We start from the raw sequence: 20,946 nt of genomic DNA on the forward strand, positions 1-20,946 counted from the left end.
ACAAAGTATTTTCTGTTATGTAATTTTGCCTCACAAAATTTGTGCAGAAGCACTGGCTTGAGCAATCCGACGGCAAAGTTGTCACGGGGGCTCTCGTAGGCGTACATGGACCTTTTGAGTTTAGAGGGATTGACGCCAGTTGACGCTGTCGTGCGCGGGGTTAATGCGTTTTTTCTGTTTGTTTTATTCGGGGGGAAGTTCGGGGTTTGAGTGTTGCACTAATGTTGAAATGTGGTCTGTACAATCTTATTTTTGACACAAAATTAATTTTTTCTATTATATCAAAATGTCAAATGTTAATATGAGTGGACTATCTCTCTCCACATGGAATGTGAATGGGTTGGGGCACCCCATAAAAAGAAGGAAGGTTATTTCTTTTCTTAAATGTAAGAAATGTGATATAGTTTTTCTTCAAGAAACACATCTTTCCCCACAAGAAGCTGAAAAATTTGGGAAGATATGGGATGGACATGTTTTCTTTAGCGCTAGCTCAATTAAGAGTAGGGGGGTCATTATATTGATAAATAAACATCTACAATTCAAATGTCTCAAACAGATTAAAGATAAATTAGGGAGAATCATTATTGTTTTAGCAGAAATTCAGGGGCAAATTCTGATTTTGGCTAATATTTATGTACCTAACGTTAATGATCAGAGCTTTTTTATTGATCTTGAAGGGGTGTTGCAAGCCGCTGGCACCCCTCATGATATAATATTGGGAGGAGACTTTAATCTTTTGAATGACCTTTGAACCTATCTGGTAGGGACTATAAATTTATTTATTCTAGAATAGATTTTTTATATATATAAGTCCCTCATTTCATCTGTTGTTGATTGTTCAATTGGAAACATTTTAGTCTTAGATCACACCCTGGTGAGTTTGGAGGTGTTGCCACATACGGAGAAAAATAAATCATATAGTTGGCGCCTTAATGTATCCCTGTTGCAAAACCCTAATTCATCAATCCATAAGATTTATTCTAGAATAGATTTTTTTTGTATATCTAAGTCCCTCATTTCATCTGTTGTTGATTGTTCAATTGGAAACATTTTAGTCTCAGATCACACCCTGGTGAGTTGCCACATACGGAGAAAAAGAAATCATATAGTTGGCGCCTTAATGTATCCCTGTTGCAAAACCCTAATTCATCAGTCCATAAGGTTTATTCTAGAATAGATTTTTTTTTTTTTTAATTATCTTGATTCTGAGATAACCTTGGAGGAGCTTGACGAGGTAATTAAGTCCTTACCTACAGGCAAGGCTCCGGGGCCAGATGGTTTTGCCGCTGAATGTTTTAGATCTTATGCTACAGAATTGGCTCCACTTTTGTTAGAAGTTTATATGGAATCATTAAAGAATGGAAAGCTTCCCCCAACCATGACGCAAGCCTGGATCAGTCTGATTCTTAAAAAAGACAAAGATCCAAGTGAATGTAAATGTTACCATCCAATTTCCCTGATCAAGCTAGTTGTAAAAATTTTGTCAAAAATTTTGGCTGACCAATTAAGTTATGACATCTCTTATACATATAGATCAGGTGAGGTTTATTCGGGCCAAGCTCTTCTGGTAACATTAGGTGTTTCATCAATATCATTTGATCAGTGGCAAATGATCAGTCTCCGGCCGCTGCCATCTCACTTGACGCCGAGAAGGTGTTTGATATGGTAGAATGGGATTATCTTTTTAAGATTTTGGTAATGTATGGGTTCGGGAGTACATTTATTGGTTGGATTAAGTTACTTTATAGACACCCTGTAGCAGCGGTACAAACAAATGGATTAATTTCAGATTATTTTACTCTGAATAGAGGCAACCGGCAGGGTTGCCCACTTTCCCCATTATTGTTCTGTCTTGCCCTGGAACCATTAGAAGCTGTGATAAAAAATGATGATGATTTTCCAGGGGTGACGGCGGGAGGCGTGTCGCATAAGCTTCTGCTTTGCGCAGATTATATTTTATTATTTGTCTCTGAACCTACTAGATCTATGCCTTGCCTCCGCAGAATTATTAATTATTTTTCCAAGTTCTCAGGATACAATGTCAGTTGGTCTAAATCCAAAGCTTTGGCTCTGACAGCGTACTATCCAGTAACGGCTTTCCAGCCGGGTGCCTTCCAATGGCCCAAACATGGCATTAAGTATTTGGGGATTTTATTCCCAGAAAATTTGTCTGATTTAGTTAGTGTTAATTTTGACCCTTTAATAAAAAGGTTTTCAAGCGATGTGGGCAGGTGGGCTTCATTACATTTATCGATTATTGGGAAGGTTAATGTTATTAAAATTAATTGTATTCCAAAATTTTACTACCTGCTACAATCTCTCCCTGTCGATGTCCCCCTCTCTTATTTCAAGCAGTTTGATAGCATAGCGAAGTACTTCATTTGGAATGGTAAGTGTCCCAGATTGCATTTCAATAAGTTACATAGGCCGATTGACAAAAGTGGGCTAGGCCTACCCAAGATTTTGTTTTATTACTATGCGTTCAGTCTCAGACATTCGGCTCATTGGCCTCTTCCACCTCAGAGAGCCCCTCCCTGGTTTGGTATTGAACAGGAATTTCTTGCCCCTATTTTGCCATTGCAAAGCCTCTCTATCAAACTAATCAAAGAAGTTAAGTCACACCCCGTTATTTCGTGTGTACATTTGGTATGGACAAAATTATCCAGAATGTTTAAATTGGACATTTATTTAAATGTTGCCTCGAGCATATGGCAGAAACCAAAATTACGTATCGGTAAGTCCCCTTTCTGCTGGTCAGAGTGGATTGGGAGGGGGGTTACTACACTCGGTGATCAATATGAGAGTGGAGTGTTGAGATCGTTTGAAAATCTGGTTCAACATTTTGGGATCCCCAGATCTCAGTTTTATAGGTATTTAGAACTGCGCCACCTGCTTTGTACTGTTTTTGGGAGTAGCACACACCCCCCTAAAGCCGTGTTCTCTGGGGGAAACCTAGGTGTGTTAAACCGCTTACTCTTAATCCCTTAAAAAGCGTAATTAGATGTTCTCGTTTTCGTTATGTTTCAGAACACTGCTTTCTGCAAATACCCTGGAATAAACCGTTTTCTTAAGTGCATGTAAACGTGGTCACAAACTCTCCATCTGAAGGCTAACAGCTGCATAACTGTCCAGTCAGTCAGTAACTTCACAATGAAATTTTTGCATAATATCCTGTATACTCTGTACTTCCGTATTGCCATTTTTTTTTTTTATGTACTGGATCTATTGCTTACTATTGTAACCCACAATTTCTAATCACAGTTCTGTTTGGCACATGATGTGTTTAATCGGACAGCCTTTTCTATTTTTGACCCAACTTCCTGTTTGGATTTTAAGACTCTGGAAAGATTTATTAGTTTTTGGCCTGTTACAATTCCTGACTTTAACAAACTTCATACACACACAGATCACATTAATACGGAACCTCTTAGAGGACAGGGAGGCCACATTTACATCTTACATTAACATGCTTTTTCAGTGATCGGATTGCTATCAGACAGCACTTGACCATATTAAATGCCAGGTGTAAATGCACCCAAGACACATTGTGATCGGATCAGACAACTGTAGTACTCATTATGTTCATTGTTAAGGGTAAAGGGATTATTTTTTAATTTCTTTGAACAATTTCGTTCTTCCGGTGTAAAAACAAAACTTGAAGCAAAATCATAAAATATGAATTATATGCATTAACTCCAAGTTGTGATTTGAAGTACAGTACACTAATATCATTTGATTCTGAGCGTTTCTCCACATTATTCATGAGAAGGAACACTTCCATTTAATCACTGCACTGCTGTCATGTATTTGGTGTCTTTTGTGTTATGAATGTTATTTAGAATTCTTGTGTTTCTAGTTGGTCAGTAGTTCATGTGTATTAAAGCCCTGGTGTTTCCTGTGTTCATTGTTTGGTCATGTCCTTTCTTGGCTGTATCATTGTTGAGTGTTGTTTAATTATACGTTTTCTTTGTGTCTTTGCGATCTTGGTTTACTAAACACTGCACATGGACCCTACCCCTTCGCTCTCCGAGTACCATTGTTACAGAAGACCAGACCCAAATATATGGATCTAGCAGTGGAACTGTTGTATCTCAGGCAAGAGAATGACTCCAAAGAGGAATGTACTGAGCATTTATGTGCACTTGCTGGCTGTATGAAATGGGGAGACCTTGAACTGAAAGACCTTTACAGGTATGGTCTGAATAAGCCAATTAAATCTTGTCTGCCAGGAGGCAGATGTTATTTTACCAGAGCAACTGATCATGCCCTATGGCTAAGCTTCTCTCCCTACTCTGTGGTATAGTACCATACTCCCCCTTGATCCTGCTCCAGTGGTCTCAGAGGTCCCTGCAACAGAGGCCCCTTTGCTCTCTGCTCTGGTGGTCCTGGTGGTCCCAGCCTCGGTGGTCCCAGCTTCAGTGGTCCTGGTGGTTCCAGCCTTGGTGGTCCCAGCTTCAGTGATCCCAGTGGTCCCAGTCTTGGTGGTCCCAGCTTAAGTGGTCTCAGTGGTCCCTGCTTCAGTTACAGTGGTGCCAGTTACAGTGGTACAGTGGTCCCCTAGTGCCTTGACTATTCCTGAGTACCCTAGTTGCACCATTGCCCTTGTCAGTGTCCCCTAGTTCCTTGACTATTCCTGAGTTCCCTAGTGCCTTGAATCTTCTTGAGTCCCCTAGTGGCTCAAATCTTCCTGAGTCCCCAGCTGCCCTGACCTCGTCTGAATCTCCAGCTGCCCTGACCTTGTCTAAGTCTCCAGCTGCTCTGACCTTGCTAGAGTCCCCAGCTGCCCTGGCTCCACCCTCTGTGTCCCTAGCTTCCCTGGCTCCACCCTCTGAGTCCCCTGTGGCTCTGCAGCAAGATTCGAGCCACTAAGGGACTCAGGAAGAGGAACTCTGAGTCCCTGTTGAGGCTGGCACTCCTCCAGAGTCCCCTGTGTTCACTATACTAGTAACTCTCCTGTCAGTCCCACCTGGCCTCGCTTTCCTCGCAGTCCCACCTGGCCTCGTTCTCTTGTCCTGTCTGCCGGATCCCCCATGGTCTTCTGTTCCTCCACTGGCTCTGCCCTGGTCTCCTGATCGGTGGCTGGCTCCCCCATGGTCTATGCCCTCTCCTGATCCCCCATGGTCTATGCCCTCTCCTGATCCCCCATGGTCTATGCCCTCTCCTGATCCCCCATGATCTCTGCCCTCTGCTGATCCCCCTTGGTCTCTGCCCTCTCCTGTTCTCCTGTGGTCTCCGCCCTTTCCTGGCCCCCATGGTCTCTTGCTCCACCGGCACCCCACCGGTTTCCAAATCTTCTGCCTCAGAGCCCCACCCTGTCCACTTTAGAACTATGTTTTGGGCATCAGGAGCCCCCCTTAACCTGCTCCAGTAACAGATCGCTAACAGATACTGAACCAGTCAGCTGTGAGCAAAGTGAGATCTCTGATGCAATCACTCCCCCATGTCTAAAGATCATGAACTCTTTTCAAGTCTTGTGTTTCCTGTTCCTGTTTCCTGTTGTTACCTTGCCCAGGGACCTATATAATGCAACTGGTTTAGGTGGCTAACCAGGTAAGTTTAATTTTAGTTTGCATCAACTCTATGTTTTAGGTACCATGAAAGTGGGTCATTTTTACTAGTTTTCATTGCCATAGTTACTCATGCTGCATGGCTAGCCTGCTCCACAGCAGGTTTTGTTCTGGGTAACAGATCGCTAACAGATCCTGAACCAATAAGCTGTGAGTAAAGGGACATCTCTGATGCAACTAAGTCACTCCCCTGTGTCTCTTAAAACTCATTTTACAGAAACAATCGGACATCTACAAAATCGACTCTCCATGATAAATTCTTTAAATATAGATTTTCAGCAGATGCAGTCTTTCATTTTGTTTGAATACACTAAATTTGCTTTGGATTAATATAATACATGCCATTAATGATACATTTTTAAAATATTAAAAGCTTTATCAATTCACAAGATGGCAATAGAAAGGGATGAACACCTCCCAAACCCCTTTTTCATGCACTACTAGAGATGAACATACAGTATTTCACTTGAAGCTCAACAAGCGGTACACAAAATACTTCTTAAAAGTATTTTGGGTGTAATTCACAGGTATAGTTATAGTAATTATAGGACTCACCTGGTTTGGATGCTGTTGAGGATTGGTAAATAGTCAGTTATAGAGATATAAATAAAAGTCTTGGCCTCTTGAATGACTCTGAAAATGGCGTCAAGGTCTTTCGTCCGGTCTTTAGGGCACAAAACATCTGGAGAACTCTATCACCACAAACAATAAAAAACATCAAAGCAAGAAATTTTGTGATTTACATATATAATGTGAAAAGTTACCATACAGTTTTTACCTTAAGGAGCGAGTTCTACCTAATCTGACCCCTACAATGACTTTCACTAATGTAACCCAATGTAGTCAGGTTTCATCTGTAATATTGTTATTTTGTGACTTTTTTCAGTTGTAAAAATCTTCAGTAACACTTTACAATAAGGTTCCATTTGTTAACATTAGTAATTGCATTAGTTATCATGAATAAACAATTAACAATACATTTGTTACAGCATTTATTGATCTTTGTTAATGTTAGTTAATACAAATACAACTGTTCATTGTTAGTTCATGTTAGTTCATTGTGCATTAACTCATGTTAACTAATACAACTTTTGATTTTAAAAATATATTAGTATATGTTGAAATTAACATTAACTAAGATTAATAAATGCTTAATAAGTATTGTTCATTGTTAGTTCATGCTAACTAATGTTAACAAATGGAACCTTATTGTAAAGTGTTACCAAATCTTTAAATGTACATATAGAATATCTTGGGAAAACCATTAGCAACAGCAGGCAATGTTACTGGTAAGATTATGAAATCATCACAAACACGGTATTACATGAGCTCTGTAGTTTATATTCACAATGTGTCTAGCACTGAGCAGCCATGATTTATCAATCATCTCAGTATGAAGGAAGCGATATCTTTATGAATTACAACACATCTCACAGTATGGTATTTAATCAAGTGAGAAAACGACACTGTGATGGATTAACAACATTAATTCATAAACACACTTTATGAATTTCTAATCCCCCCCCCTTCTCTCTGATCTACTAATACTGTAGTACAAACAATTTAATAAAAACAGCATCATTACAGTTCTGCTGGATTAAAAAAAAAAAAAAAACAGCTAGTCAGTTGGCTGGTTTTAGAGTAGTTTTGGGCACTTGCTAGCTGGTCAGGCTGTGAGACCAGCAAACCATCTTAGGCTGGCTTAAGCAAAACATGCAGGTGTTGAAACACGACTCACAGAAAAGTATGCTTTTGCTTCTGTGTCATTCAGGTGCAGATGAAGGTGTTTGCCTTTGTTATACAATGCGCTCAGTTTCTTGGACCAAATGGAAGGCACAAACTCTTTATATTGCAGCTGCCAGTAGAGGCTGAATATCCTGTGCAGATCCAGCACCAGACAGCTGCAGTCATAAATGATAATTCCAAACTCTTTCATCTGTAGAACAAATGAAACACTACTAAATTTGTAAGAACTCATATGACACATTACACAATCCTGTGATAAAGAATAATTAAATATGATAAGAAGTGGAGTGCTCTATGTGCAGGAAAGTATGGAGCAGGTAATGCATTATGCTGCTAACAGAAGTGTACACATGTCTTATAGAATGCACTGGAGAAACAACTCATTGGCTAGTAACTGTTTTTTACTCACCAGACTTTTGATATGACAATGAAAGTGTAATGCAGTTGAAAACTGAAAAAAATATTAAACAAAACGTACCTGTCTGAATTGCTCTTTCAGCTATGTCTATGACTTCACACACTATAGTATGTGAAAGCATATTTTAATTGTAAATTACTTTTCCACATTTGAGCTTTTAAAAAATTTACAGATTACACGTATTCTATCAATATGATGTCACAAAATGACATCAATAATAATAATAATAATAATAATAATAATGAGCTGTCACTGAAATTTCATGCCAGCTACATATTTTTAACACAAAATAATGTTAAACAGTACTTGCACAGACAGGTCGACAGCAAACAGCAGCAAGCCTGTGAAGACATTGTCATGGTAACCAGATACATTGTAAGCTGATTTGCTGATAAACTAGAATTAAAGTATCAGCAAATCAGCATGCATTTAAACAGTCCAGGGGTGGATCTACTGGGCTGACATTGTGTGACAACAACGACAATAATCACAACATAGACAGATACATGGAAAAATAGAGGTCCCTGTCTGTCACTCACTCGACGTTGTGTCGATGAGAGCCCCAATCACCTTTGTTTTATTCAGAAAAGGCCGATGAAAACTGGCGAGTAGAATTTGCATGCCACTCTCCGCCCCGGACATACGGGTATAAAAGGAGATGGCGTGCACCACTCATTCAGACTTGTTCTTCGGAGCCAAGCGCATGTGTGTGTTTGTCCCGTCACCTTGTTATCGCTGCTGGATTACTGCGCCTATCAGCAGTCACCCTCGCATGGTCGAGTGTTGTGCTTCCCCTGGGCGCCTCGGCGGCTGAGTCCACAGGTGTAAAAAAGAATATATTTAAAAGAGTATATTTTCTCTAAAAGAGCTCGCACAAACGAATGGCGTCTTTTTAAAGATGTCCTTTCGCCATTGTGCTACTGGGTGTGGCTGTTATCTCTCCCCACCGGATGGTCACAAAATCTGTCTCGAGTGCTTGGGTCGCCAGCATGCCGAGGCAGCTTTTGTGGATGGATAATGTTTTCACTGTGAGAACTTGCCCATGAGAACGTTGCGGTTGCGGCTCTCTTTCTTCTCCGTGAAGCAGAGAGCCACCATGGCTGCTTCCCGACATGGTCCATCCTGCGTTGAAATTCAGGCGGCTGGGTCGGCGAGCGCCGTGGGCAATTTGGATGTGAATATGGGAGCTTCTCCGGCAGTTCAGTTCCCGCTTGTGCAATGGGCAGGCAGTATCGGGGCTCTGGACAGGGCCCTGCTTGCAATGGCACATCAACTGCCTAGAGTTGCTGGCGGTATCACTGGCCCTGCGGAGGCTTTGGCCGCTGATTCCGGGCAAGCATGTGTTGGTCCGGACGGACAACACAGCGACTGTCGTGTGCATAAACTGCCAGGGTGGCGTACGCTCACGTCACATGTCGCAACTCGCCTGCCGCCTCCTCCTTTAGAGTCAGCAGACGTTGAAGTCTCTGCAAGCCACTCACCTCCCGGGTGTCCTCAACCGTGCAGCGGATGCGCTCTCACGGCAGGTAACGCTCCACGGAGAATGGAGAATCCACCCCCGCACAGTCCAGCTAATTTGGTAGAGATTCGGGGAGGCGCAGGTGGACTTGTTCACTTCCCGAGAGTCCTCTCACTGCCCCCTTTGGTACTCCCTGTCCGAGGTTCCCCTCAGCACGGATGCCTTGGTGCATAGCTGGTCTTGGGGGCTGCACAAGTACGCGTTTCCCCCAGTGAGCCTTGTTGCACAGATGTTGTGCAAAGTCAGGGAGGACGGGCAACAAGTCCTGATGGTTGCGCCGTACTGGCCCAACTGGACTTGGTTCTCAGACCTGATGCTTCTCACTCAGGGGCAGGGCATGCTCCGGCACCCGTGGCCAGACCTCTAGAATCTCCATGCTCCTTGATGGGACGCCAACGTTGGTACACACGATCACTCAGGCCAGAGCCCCCTCCATGAGGTGGCTGTATGCTCTGAAGTGGCATCTCTTCACAAATTGGTGTTCTTCCCATAGGGAAGATCAGTAGAAATGTGCAGTCAGGTCTGTGTTGTCCTTCAGGAGGGGCTGAAGAGACGGCTGTCCCCCTCTACCCTGGAGGTGTACGTGGCTGCTATAGCAGCATATCACAATACACTGGATGGGAGACCCTCACGGCAGCACAACCTCATCACCGGGTTCCTCAAAGGTGCGAGGAGATTGAATCCCCCTAGATCGTGCCTGGTTCCCTCTTGGGATCTCTTTGTGGTCCTACCTGCCTTACAGAGAGCCCCCTTTGAGCCCCTGGAGCAGGCCAAGCTCAGCACTTTGTCGCTGAAGAGGGCCCTCCTGGTGGCACTCACTTCTATCAAGAGGGTTGGGGACCTGCAGGTGCTCTCTGTCACCAGCGAATGCCTGGAGTCCGGGCCGGCACACTCTCGCGTGATCCTGAAACCCCGACCCGATTACGTGCCCAAAGTTCCCACCACTCTCTTCCGGGATCAGGTGGTGAAACTGCAAGTGCTCCCTTCAAAGGAGGAAGACCTGGCCTTGTCGTTGCTGTGTCCAGTTCGCACCTTGCGCGTCTATTTGGACTGCACGCAGAGCTTTAGATGCTCAGAGCAGCTCTTTGTCTGCTTTGGAGGGCAGCAGAAGGGGAAAGCTGTCTCCAAACAAGGACTTTATTAGCTCTAGAATAACATTGTCTGTGCATACACTCTCTAGTCTTGTGTAACAGCTTTGGGAGACCACAAGAGGGTGATATAACATTTATTGAAGCAGGTCGCGGGTAGGAGAAGGCACAGTCCAAACTAAGGCCAGTTTAACATACTGTGTCCTCCGTGAGTGAGGCGTGAGCAGCGCGTTTTCATTTCAGCATGCATGTTAACAGATTACACCCTTCACATTGCAAGCATGAGTCACGTCCCAGTCGTGGCAGCGAGCAGATAGTTTCAGCGCCATGCCTATTTTTGCCGTGTGACTGATGCTGGTGTAGCAGAAAACTTAATCAGGAGATTATAGAAAAAGATGCAAAAGCAAATAAACAATATTTACACTGAACCTAGCCTACTATACACTACAATTATAGGTCTGCATACAAACAAACACAAAATAACTAAATAAAGGAAAGAATAAATAAATAAACTGCAGGACGTTTGCCTGTGTTGTACAGAGACAGTTAAGAAAATGTGCACACAAAATGTGCATCAAATTATCCAATATTTAGACCAGCCAATAGTCAACAGCGTTTTACAAAAATGGCAGAGTAAAGCGTGGACACACTGTCATCAATGGATGTGAAACTGGAAAATGGTCAATTTAAGTATCAAGAAACCAATCTCAGGCAAGTCAGATAGACATCAAGTCAGGCATCATCTGATAATAGCACTAACAGAAAAATAAAACATTCTTTGTGTACACTTGCTGTCTATTTGTATGGCTTTTGCCCTATGTGGAAAACAAATGTGGGGTTGCGGGAACGGGAGCAGTCGGGAAGAAAATCACTGCAGTCAGAGAGCAGGTGAACATGGAGTAAAATTCAGCAGGAGCATTTGGGTGCGGTATAGAATCTTGCGGGAGCGGGATTGAAAAACAGTCTGCTGCAGACCTCTAACTGGTATTAAAATGAATGGGAGAATTTGGAATGCCCGCCTTACAGGTAAAAGAGCCAATCACCTTTTAAACAAAGACATCACCTGTCAATCGACTTAAGAACGTGCATGCGCATTAGCTGATCCAGTCTGAAAAGAGTTTTTTAGCATAAACTGAGGTAAAGCAGCACGATTCATCATACTATTGTTGTCAGATTTTACTGCTGATTTTAAATATGTACTTTGATCATAATCATGACTAACTGTTTTAGAAATTTCAGTCTTTCCCCATTCAAGTAGATAGGAGCTGTACTTTTATGCCGCTTGTTTACAAAGAAAAAGCTACCCAGCCTGCCCGAGAGTGTTCCAAAGATGACCGCAGGGTGGACTGACTTGCCTTAAAAGGGGCTTTGAAATATCAACCAATCACAACCAAGTTCACTGATAAACAAGTGCAAGTGACTACCCGCCATTGCCATAGGAACCTAGAAAAGAGATGCAATGTGAAAGCCCAAACGCGATGCATTGCTCATGCCCCACTGCATCTGAAACCAGGTAAATGCTGCCTCCGGAGACTGCATACAGAAGCAGGAATGGACCAAGGCACGTCTGAATCCAATATTCTCGTCACATCCTGTTTACTGAGACACCTTCATCTGATTGATTTTTGAAGGAAGTATTGATGTATCCTTCGATGCCTATCTAATCCCACAATCCTGTGCGTGCGGATCCACAGCAGTTGAATTGAAGAGAGAAAATGGCGGCTGAAGAGGCAGTTGATAGTCAGTTTGTGTATAAATTATGTTTTTTCCCCAACTTTTCCATTTCTAGCTAGAATGTTGTAGCATAGTTATTAAATATACGCTTGGTTATCGACAAAACTCTCTTGATTTTGTTCTAGATTATTAGACCTTTGTAGTTCAGTTGGACTGAATGAATGCTGGTATCCTAGCAACAATGTGACGTAGCGCTGCCTAGGAAGCCTGTTTGCATGCAGTTTCCAGAGGTACCTTTGTATGCAAATGCTGTCTGTTTAGTCATTAACTCATAGGTCAGAGAAACAACCTGTGGTTTTGGATGCAGCTTAAAGGGATAGTTCACCCAAAAATGAAAATTCTCTCATCATTTACTCACCCTCATGCCATCCCAGATGTGTATGACATCCTTTCTTCAGCAGAACACATTTGAAGAAAAATATCTCAGTAGGTCCTTATAATGGAAGAGGGTGGTAACATGATTTTTGAAGCTCCAAAAAGCACAGACAATCAGCATTAACATCATCCATATGACTCCAGTGGTTAAATTAATGTCTTACAAAGCGATATGATCGTTTTTGGTGTTCAAAAGAGGGCTGAGGTCACATGGTCTCTTGGGTGACGTATTGGCTTTGGCATGGTCACACGAGAAGTGACGCATGCGCGACACACCCGGAAGAGCAGCGCTGTTTACAACTGAGTAAGAGGAACACTGTATAGGCCGAACACAAATTGAAGCAATTTTAAACAAAGAAGATTTTGATTTAAGAGGAGAAGAGTTTTTGCACAGCCATATTTATTTTAACCTGAGTACTCTGATCAGGAGCACAGGGAGATGGAGGAAGCTGGACCAACAAGCCTCAGAGAGACAGAGAGCTCAGGAGACATGGTGGTGCATATGTAGTCAATGCCAGGCAATGGTAACAGAGGTAGACAGCATTTGCTGCAACGAATGGAACGTTGCCATGCCATCGCTGGAAAGACCACATGACCTCAGCCCTCTCATGAACGTGCATACTGCTGCTTACCGGATGCACTGATTTATAGTTAAAAAGTACTTCAATATTTATCTTTTTTGCACCAAAAGCGATCGTATCACTTTATAAGACATGAATTTAACCACTGGAGTCGTATGGAGACGTTAATTGCTGATTGTCTGTGCTTTTTCGAGCATCAAAATCGTGTTACCATCAACATGCTTGGAGAAAAAGCCACTGAATATATGGTCTTTTTGTGAAATGCAACTGTATCGCAAATTCATGGGCATTTGTAATTTGATAGTCACTTCAATAAATGAACTCCCAGATACACACACATAATTCTCCAAGATGTCTGTTTAAGAGTGTTTCATCTGGAAAGCATCACAAATGAATTAACATCTGATGAACATCTTAAAAAGATTAGATTATATTTACATACATTCTAAATCATACATGTTTCAAAGACATCTGCTGAATGTATTATTGACATTCGAGAAGAAATGACTTATAGACATATTGCAGATGAACAAACAACCTAAAAGATATGCCTTCCAGATGTAAACAAACACATCAAGAAGACGTCGGGGTGATGTATTGTACTTGTTGCAATGAAGCTTCGTATATTAATCCACAAGAACTACAGTATGAGTGGGCACTTGCTTTGGTGTTTTGCCACCATTCACAGTCCTCATGCCACCCCATAAATAATTTTCTAGATTCGCCCCATAAACAGTCTTTCCTTCTGTGCAAACACTAGAAAGAGTTGATAGCTCAAAGGACAAAGATATTTAATTTCAAAGAAAAAAAGCCAAGGGCCCTCAGACAAAACCAGGACAAATTTGTAAGAATCGTTGGGACACCAGGACACACATTATGAAACCATACACACCTTGTGACACATCCACAACAAATCCAGACCCATGCAGCTATCCCATAAGGTAAACTTCCTTTAGAGCAATCGGACATGCAACACAACACATAGTGAAAGGATCTTGGAGCTAAACTTCTTCACCTCTACACAACCCAATCACTGGTGAGGGAAATCTGAAAATGTACTTACCAGTGGCAAATGACAAATACTTTTTAATAACCTATTATGAAAATTGGTAACATATGCGAGTGATTCTTTATTTGATTAAACCTAAAACATAACATTATTCCGGGTAAGATCATCTTAAAATTATGTTTACACTCCAACAAAATGGGAACACAATAGCCAAACCATTGTCATACAATTTAAAATAAAATAATAATTATACAGTATATACATATTTATAACTGCAATATCTAATATATAAAGTAATATTTCAGGTTCAATAGAAGTTAAGCTCAATTGACAGCATTTGAGGCATAACGTTGATTACCACAAAAATCCATTTTGATTAGTTCCTTAATTTTAAAACAAGCAAAAATCTGGGTTACAGTGAGGCACTTACAATGGAATTGAATAGGGCCAATCTGCAAGCATTAAAATACTCACTGTTTCAAAAGTTTAGCCACAAGATGTAAACAATGTGTCTTAACATGATTTTAGTGTAATAAACCCACTTACTAACCTCTCTGTCTAAAGTTATAACTAGTTTTAAAATGTAACACTTGTAGTGCGGGTAAACAATGATTTAAATGAAACAGCTCAAATAATACACAGGATTTAACAGAAGAATGAATGTAGGTGCTTTTATAAAAATACAAGCTTTACATTTCTGCCTTTAACCCCTGCAAATATTGCCCCCCAAAAAGTGTTTCATTGTAAACTCTTATTTTTGCTTCTTTTTTTAAAGGAGGGCTGAGTCAAATTATTTTTGTGGTAATCAACATAACACCACAAATGTTGTATAATTTGAGATTAACTTCTATTGAACCTGAAATATTCTTTTAAGGCAGATGCAGATATTTCTTCTTTACCAGAGAGAGTGATCTCCAGTCCATGCCAGCACTTCCGATGTACATGTGCTTTCTGTCCACCACCCAGAAGGAAGAGTTGAGCTGACCTTTAGTGAGAGCTTTCACGTTCAGGTAATGCACGTCTGCACCTGTATAGTCAATGAACACAGTCAGTTTCAAATACAATATACAGGAAACTGAAAATAAACCATTAGAAGGCATGCTAAAATTCATCATGAATTTATTAATCATTTATTGCCAATATTTATAGATATGATTCATGCCACAACCATCAGGGTGGGGCAATTCAAATGTTGCACTTGTTAGGTGTTTTCAACTTAATGCAGGGCTGCGCAGACTGATCGGTGCTGGACTTAAAGCAGTGCATGTCGGTTCGAAATTTTGTCTGACTTTAGATGCCGCAACCGCTGCGTCACTGTGACATATGCCATCAAAGTACCCCGAGGGCGATTCGAGACCAGCCGCCTGGCACATCTGGGGCAGTTGCTCCAAAGTAGCTCCACAATCTCTGATGACGACACAGCTTACTCGTAATTGTTATTTTCACATGCTAATGAGCTTTTGATTCACCGCAAATGTTTGCCAGATGTTTGCAACTCTTCGCCGCTAGTGGTGAACCTCCAGAAAACTTTTGGCAACAATGGGCAATTTGCTGCAAGTTTGCCACAAAGCTTATTTGCATGTGAAAATGATCAGTGGCGAATTTGTTGCAAGTTTGTGGTAAATTTGACATGAACTCTTTTTCAGATTAACAGTTTTTATTGATTCACATATTTGAACACAGAAAAACAAAACATATATACACAGAATCAACATTAACCACCAATATTACCCCTCCCAATCCCCGATCCCACCCTGGCCCCCAACAAAATCCCAGTGGTCGTACATGATATAGACACACACAAACAAAATAAAAAATAAAATAAATAAATAAAAAAATATAATAATAATAATCACACATCCATAAATTACAGATATCAGCCCTATTTCTCCTTGGACAAGTTAAATTTCCCCATTTTTCTAAATGACCCCTCTTCAGAGGCCTTCCCATCTCTGAGCACCACTCCTGAAATGTGGGCGCTCCAGCTGAACTCCATCCCCTTAAAAGTATCTGTCTGGCGATCATGACACTGGTTAAGACCCAACTCTTTGTGTCTATTTTCAATATCGATAACTGTCCCATCGCCCAAAATACAGAGTCTGGGGCAAAATGATAACCGAGTGCCCAATACATCACACACCAAACTCTGAACCTTCAATCAAAACTCCTGGATCTCAACACACACACAAAAGACTTGGGTTATGTCTCCATCCTCTGATTGGCATCGCCAGCAGGAGGGTGTGTCTTTAAGACCAAACCTATACAATCTAGAGGGGGTCCAATAGAACCAATGTAAAATCTTGAATTGCATAAGGCGCACCCTTGCATCTCTAGATGCAGATTTGATGTTTATTAGAATCTTAGCCCACTCTCCCTCCTTCAATTCCAAGTTTAAATCTTAAATCTCCAAGAGTGGGCTCATTTAAAATCTCTTGATAGAAGTTAAAGCTCCATCCCCAGACTCTGAATTAGCAGGGAGTAATACACTGATGCCTCATGACCTTTTCCAGAAGCAATAACCACCACTCCCATAGTATCTGCCACTTTAGGGGGGTGCATGCTATTCCCAAAAATAGTGCAGAGCAAGTGGCGCAGCTGTAAATACCTAAAAACTGAGATCTGGGGATCCTAAAATGTTGAACCAAATTTTCAAAGGATCTCAACACACTACTCTCATATAGGTCACCGAGTGTAGTAACCCCCCTCACAATCCACTCTGACCAGCAGAAAGAGGATTTATTAATACATAATTTTGGGTTCAGCCATAATCTCGAGGCAACATTTAGATAAATATCCGAATTAAACACTCTGGACACTTTTGTCCATACCGAGTACAAATGCGAGATAACGGGGTGTAATTTAACTTCTCCGGTTAGTTTGACAGAAAGGCTTTGCAATGGCAAAATAGGGGCAAGAACTTCATGTTCAATACAAAACCAGGAAAGGGCTCTTTCAAGTGGAAGCGACCACTGAACCAAATGTCTGAGACCGAACGCATAATAATAAAACAAAATCTCAACTTTGTCAATCGGCCTATGCAGCTTACTGAGATGTAATCTGGGACGCTTACCATTCCAAATGAAAGACTTCGCTATGCCATCAAATTGCTTGAAATAAGAGAGGGGGACATCGACAGGGAGAGAATGTAGCAGGTAGTTGAATTTTGGAATACAATTAATTTTAATAACATTAACCTTCCCAATCATCGATAAATGTAATGAAGCCCACCTGCCCACGTCGCTCGAAAACCTTTATATTAAAGGGTCAAAATTAACTCTAACTAAATCAGACAAATTTGCTGGGAATAAAATCCCCAAATACTTAATGCCCTGTTTGGGCCACTGGAAGGTGCCTGGCTGGAAAGCCGTTACTGGGCAGTACAAATGAATCCATCAATAGATTAAAGTCTCCTCCCAATATTATATCATGAGGGGTGCCAGCGGGTTGCAACATCCTTTCAAGATCTATAAAAAAAGCCCTGATCATCAGCTTTAGGTGTGTAAATATTAGCCTAAATCAACCTTTGCCCCTGAATTTCTGCTAAAACAATAATAACTCTTCCTAATTTATCTTTAATCTGTTTGAGACATTTGAATTGTAGATGTTTACTTACCAATGTAATAGCTCCCCTGCTCTTACTTGAGCCAGCACTAAAGAAAACATGCCCATCCCATATCTTCCCAAATTTTTCAGCTTCCTGCGGGGAAAGATGTGTTTCTTGAAGAAACACTATATCATATATCTTAAGTTTAAGAAAAGAAATAACCTTCCTTCTTTTTATGGGGTGCCCCAAACCATTCACATTCCACGTGGAGAGAGATAATCCACTCATATTAACATTTGACTTTTTGAAATATTAGAAAAAATAGATTGTGTGTCAAAAACAAAATTATAAAGACCACATTCCAACATTAGTGCAATAATCAAACCCTGAACTTCCCCCAGAACATAACAAACAGAAAAAAGAAAAACGTACGCATTAATCACGCGCACGACAGCACCAACCGGCGTCCATCCCTCTAAACTCAAACAGTCCATGTACGCCTACCAGAGCCCCCGTGACAACTTTGCCATCGGATTGCTCATGTCCGGTGTTTCTATACAAATTTTGTGAGGCAGAATTTCATAACGGAAGAAAATCTATAAAACAAACTCCAGCCAATAAGCAGAATAAACACAAAGAACATGTAGATTCATTCACATACTGTCCCGAAGGTGTGTGCCTCCATAAAACAAGCTCCAGCCACTAGCGGAACCAGCACAAAAAAAAAATGGCCCGTTCAGTTCTTCGGGCACTCAAACTCACTCCAATGTCCTTCATGAAATATTGCACAAAACCAACTCCAGCCATCAGGAGGCATAAGCACCCAAATGAGCAGATTCTCTCACAAGCTGTCCCGAAGAAATGATACTACACAAAACAAACTCCAGCTGCTAGGCAGAACCAGCACAAAATGAAATGAAAAAGGCGCCCAGTTTCCTCAAACAGTCAAGTGTATGTTCAGTGAGTCAGGTCCACTAGGTGGCAACATGAAAATAACCAAATGGCTTACTCATTTCATTGTCTTTAAGTAGGACAATGCTTGCTGTGGGCATGTAAATTATCTACGGCCATCCTTAGCATCTATTCTCAGTTTGGCCAGAAACATCAGGGCAAATGCAACCTTCCACTGATGTAAGAGTTTCTTGCATTCCCTGAATCATTTACGTTTTGCTCTTGTCGAATTCACAAAGTCTGGGAACAAGAAAATGCTGTGGTTCTTCCAAGAAAGCTTTCCTTTGCTCCTCGCCTCGCGTAAGATGAGATCTTTATCGGATGATCTCAGAAATTTGGCCAGAATTGATCGGGGCCTGTCTCCCTCCATGGATCTCAGAGCCGGGACCCTGTGAGCTCACTCGATTTCCAGCTTATGGCCTGTTATGTCAAGCAGACTCAAGAAGAGCCCATCTAGGAATTTTACCATATCTCGGCCTTACTTATGCTCAGGAATTCCAACAATTTGGACGTCGTTTTGTCGATTACGATTCTCCAAATCCTCCAGTTTTTCCCAGACACGTTCCAAATCTCCCTTGGTCACTAGCGGGTTAGCAGCTAATTCCCTCTCCGATGACTCCAGATAATCAATCCGTTTCTCAACATCCGACATTCTTGTAAACATCTCAGAGAATTTCATCTACATGGAAGTGATCGATTGACGTATTACAGCCAGATCCTCCAAGTCTGCAACGACCTTCATCAGCATTGCTGACACATTCATCAATACATGCCGGATTTCTTTCAGTAAACCGTCCGAATTGAGTCCGGGGCTTTCAGCCTGCCGCTGAGAGGAATCAGCTTGAGCACGTAAGTGTCTTTTAATGTCTCCAGAGTCCCAGGATTTTGAATTCTTTGACATATTGTCTTCCTAGAACAGTTAAGAATCAGGGTGTATCGAATCTATGACACAAATAGTATTAAATCTAACAAAGTGCTCAGAGCTCGTTCACATGTCCGCTCCTCGCATGGCATCACGTGACCGTCTGGTTAAAACTTTTTTTGATATTTATTAATAATGGGATGACAGAGAACCTTTCTGCACTGGTTTGGTTCCCATCATGTGAACGGACTAGGACTAGATCAAATAGCTGCTAAAAGATCATTTTGTTGATGGTGGCCATGTTTTTCTAGGTACGTGACTGTCCTTATAGACCTTGATGGCACCTTTTGTTTTTATTTATTTATTTATTTAAAAAAAAAAAAAAATTTTCCCCTTTTTCACCCAATTTGGAATGCCCAATTCCCAGTGCTCATGGTCGCGTAGTGATTCGCCTCAATCCAGGTGGCGGAGGATGAATCCCATTTGGCTCTGCATCTGAGACCATCAACCCACGCATCTTATCACGTGGCTTGTTGAGCGCATTGCCACAGTGACATGAGGCTTCACGCCATCCACTGTGGCATCCGTGCTCAACTCAACATGCCACCAAGAATTAACCACATTATAGCGACCACGAGGAGGTTACCCCATGTGACTCTAACCTCCGTAGCAACCAGGCCAATTTGGTTGCTTAGGAGACCTGGCTGGAGTCACTCAGCATGCCCTGGGATTCGAACTAGCAAACTCCAGGGGTGGTAGCCAGTGTCTTTTACCACTGAGCTACCCAGGGCCCCTTGATGGCACCTTTGACACAGACACTGCATGCAAAATTTCAAGTTGATCAGTCCAGCTGTTCCATAGTTTGATCCATTTTAATGTTTTTTTTATAGCGCCACCAAGAGGTTTCTGGTGCAGAGAAATGTGATCTGTTACCTGGTTGCTAGGGTAACCCCATCTGGTTGCTAGGCAGTTACCAAGGTGATACTGTTATGTCCTAGGGTGTAAGTATTATTGTTATTTGTATGGGCAGTGATAATTGTAATTGTAATTACTGTGTATGTGTTGTCTGTATTGTGGCAGTGTTTTAAGGTGTTTTGCTCTCTCTCTCTTTCCTTCTCTCTCACTCTCCTCATTGCGAGTCTGAAGCCAGTGCTGAGCAGTCTCATATGCATCAACCCAAGCTGTGTGGCAACCGCAGAGGATGCCATATGCCCCAGGAGCCTCTGAAATGTTTCAGTGGAACCGCTGTCTTCTGTCTGAACGCCTTAAGACAGTTCAGCACCGAACTTCGTGAAGACGCGAGGGGACAAGGACAGGTCGAAGGGGAGGACCTTGTATTGGTACACCCGGCCCTCGAAAGCAAACCGAAGGAAGGGTCTGTATCGAAGTAAAACCGAGACGTGGAAGTACGCGTCCTTCAGGTCTACCGCCGCAAACCAATCTTGATGCCAGACGCTCGCTAAAATGCGTTTTTACGTCAGCATCTTTTGCGTCAGCAACCCACCGCCTTCGGTACGATGAAGTAAGGGCTGTAAAACCCTTGCGCTGTAAA

The 20,946-nt window shown here is 41.9% G+C and overlaps 1 protein-coding gene across 1 annotated transcript in view; it reads right to left on the bottom strand.

Annotated features, from left to right (window-relative positions):
- LOC127411741 (inactive phospholipase D5-like) overlaps positions 1 to 20,946 on the bottom strand; it is a 166,876-nt gene that overhangs the window by 15,533 nt on the left and 130,397 nt on the right. Inside the window, exons 5-7 of the mRNA XM_051647472.1 lie at positions 14,937 to 15,064; positions 7,306 to 7,503; positions 6,123 to 6,259 (exon numbers count right to left, since the gene is read on the bottom strand). Of these exons, the coding sequence (XP_051503432.1) occupies positions 6,123 to 6,259; positions 7,306 to 7,503; positions 14,937 to 15,064 (463 nt within the window). The remainder of the gene's footprint in view (positions 1 to 6,122; positions 6,260 to 7,305; positions 7,504 to 14,936; positions 15,065 to 20,946) is intronic.

Source organism: Myxocyprinus asiaticus, chromosome 21 (assembly GCF_019703515.2).
Source record: "Myxocyprinus asiaticus isolate MX2 ecotype Aquarium Trade chromosome 21, UBuf_Myxa_2, whole genome shotgun sequence".
Classification (NCBI taxonomy): Eukaryota; Metazoa; Chordata; class Actinopteri; order Cypriniformes; family Catostomidae; genus Myxocyprinus; species Myxocyprinus asiaticus.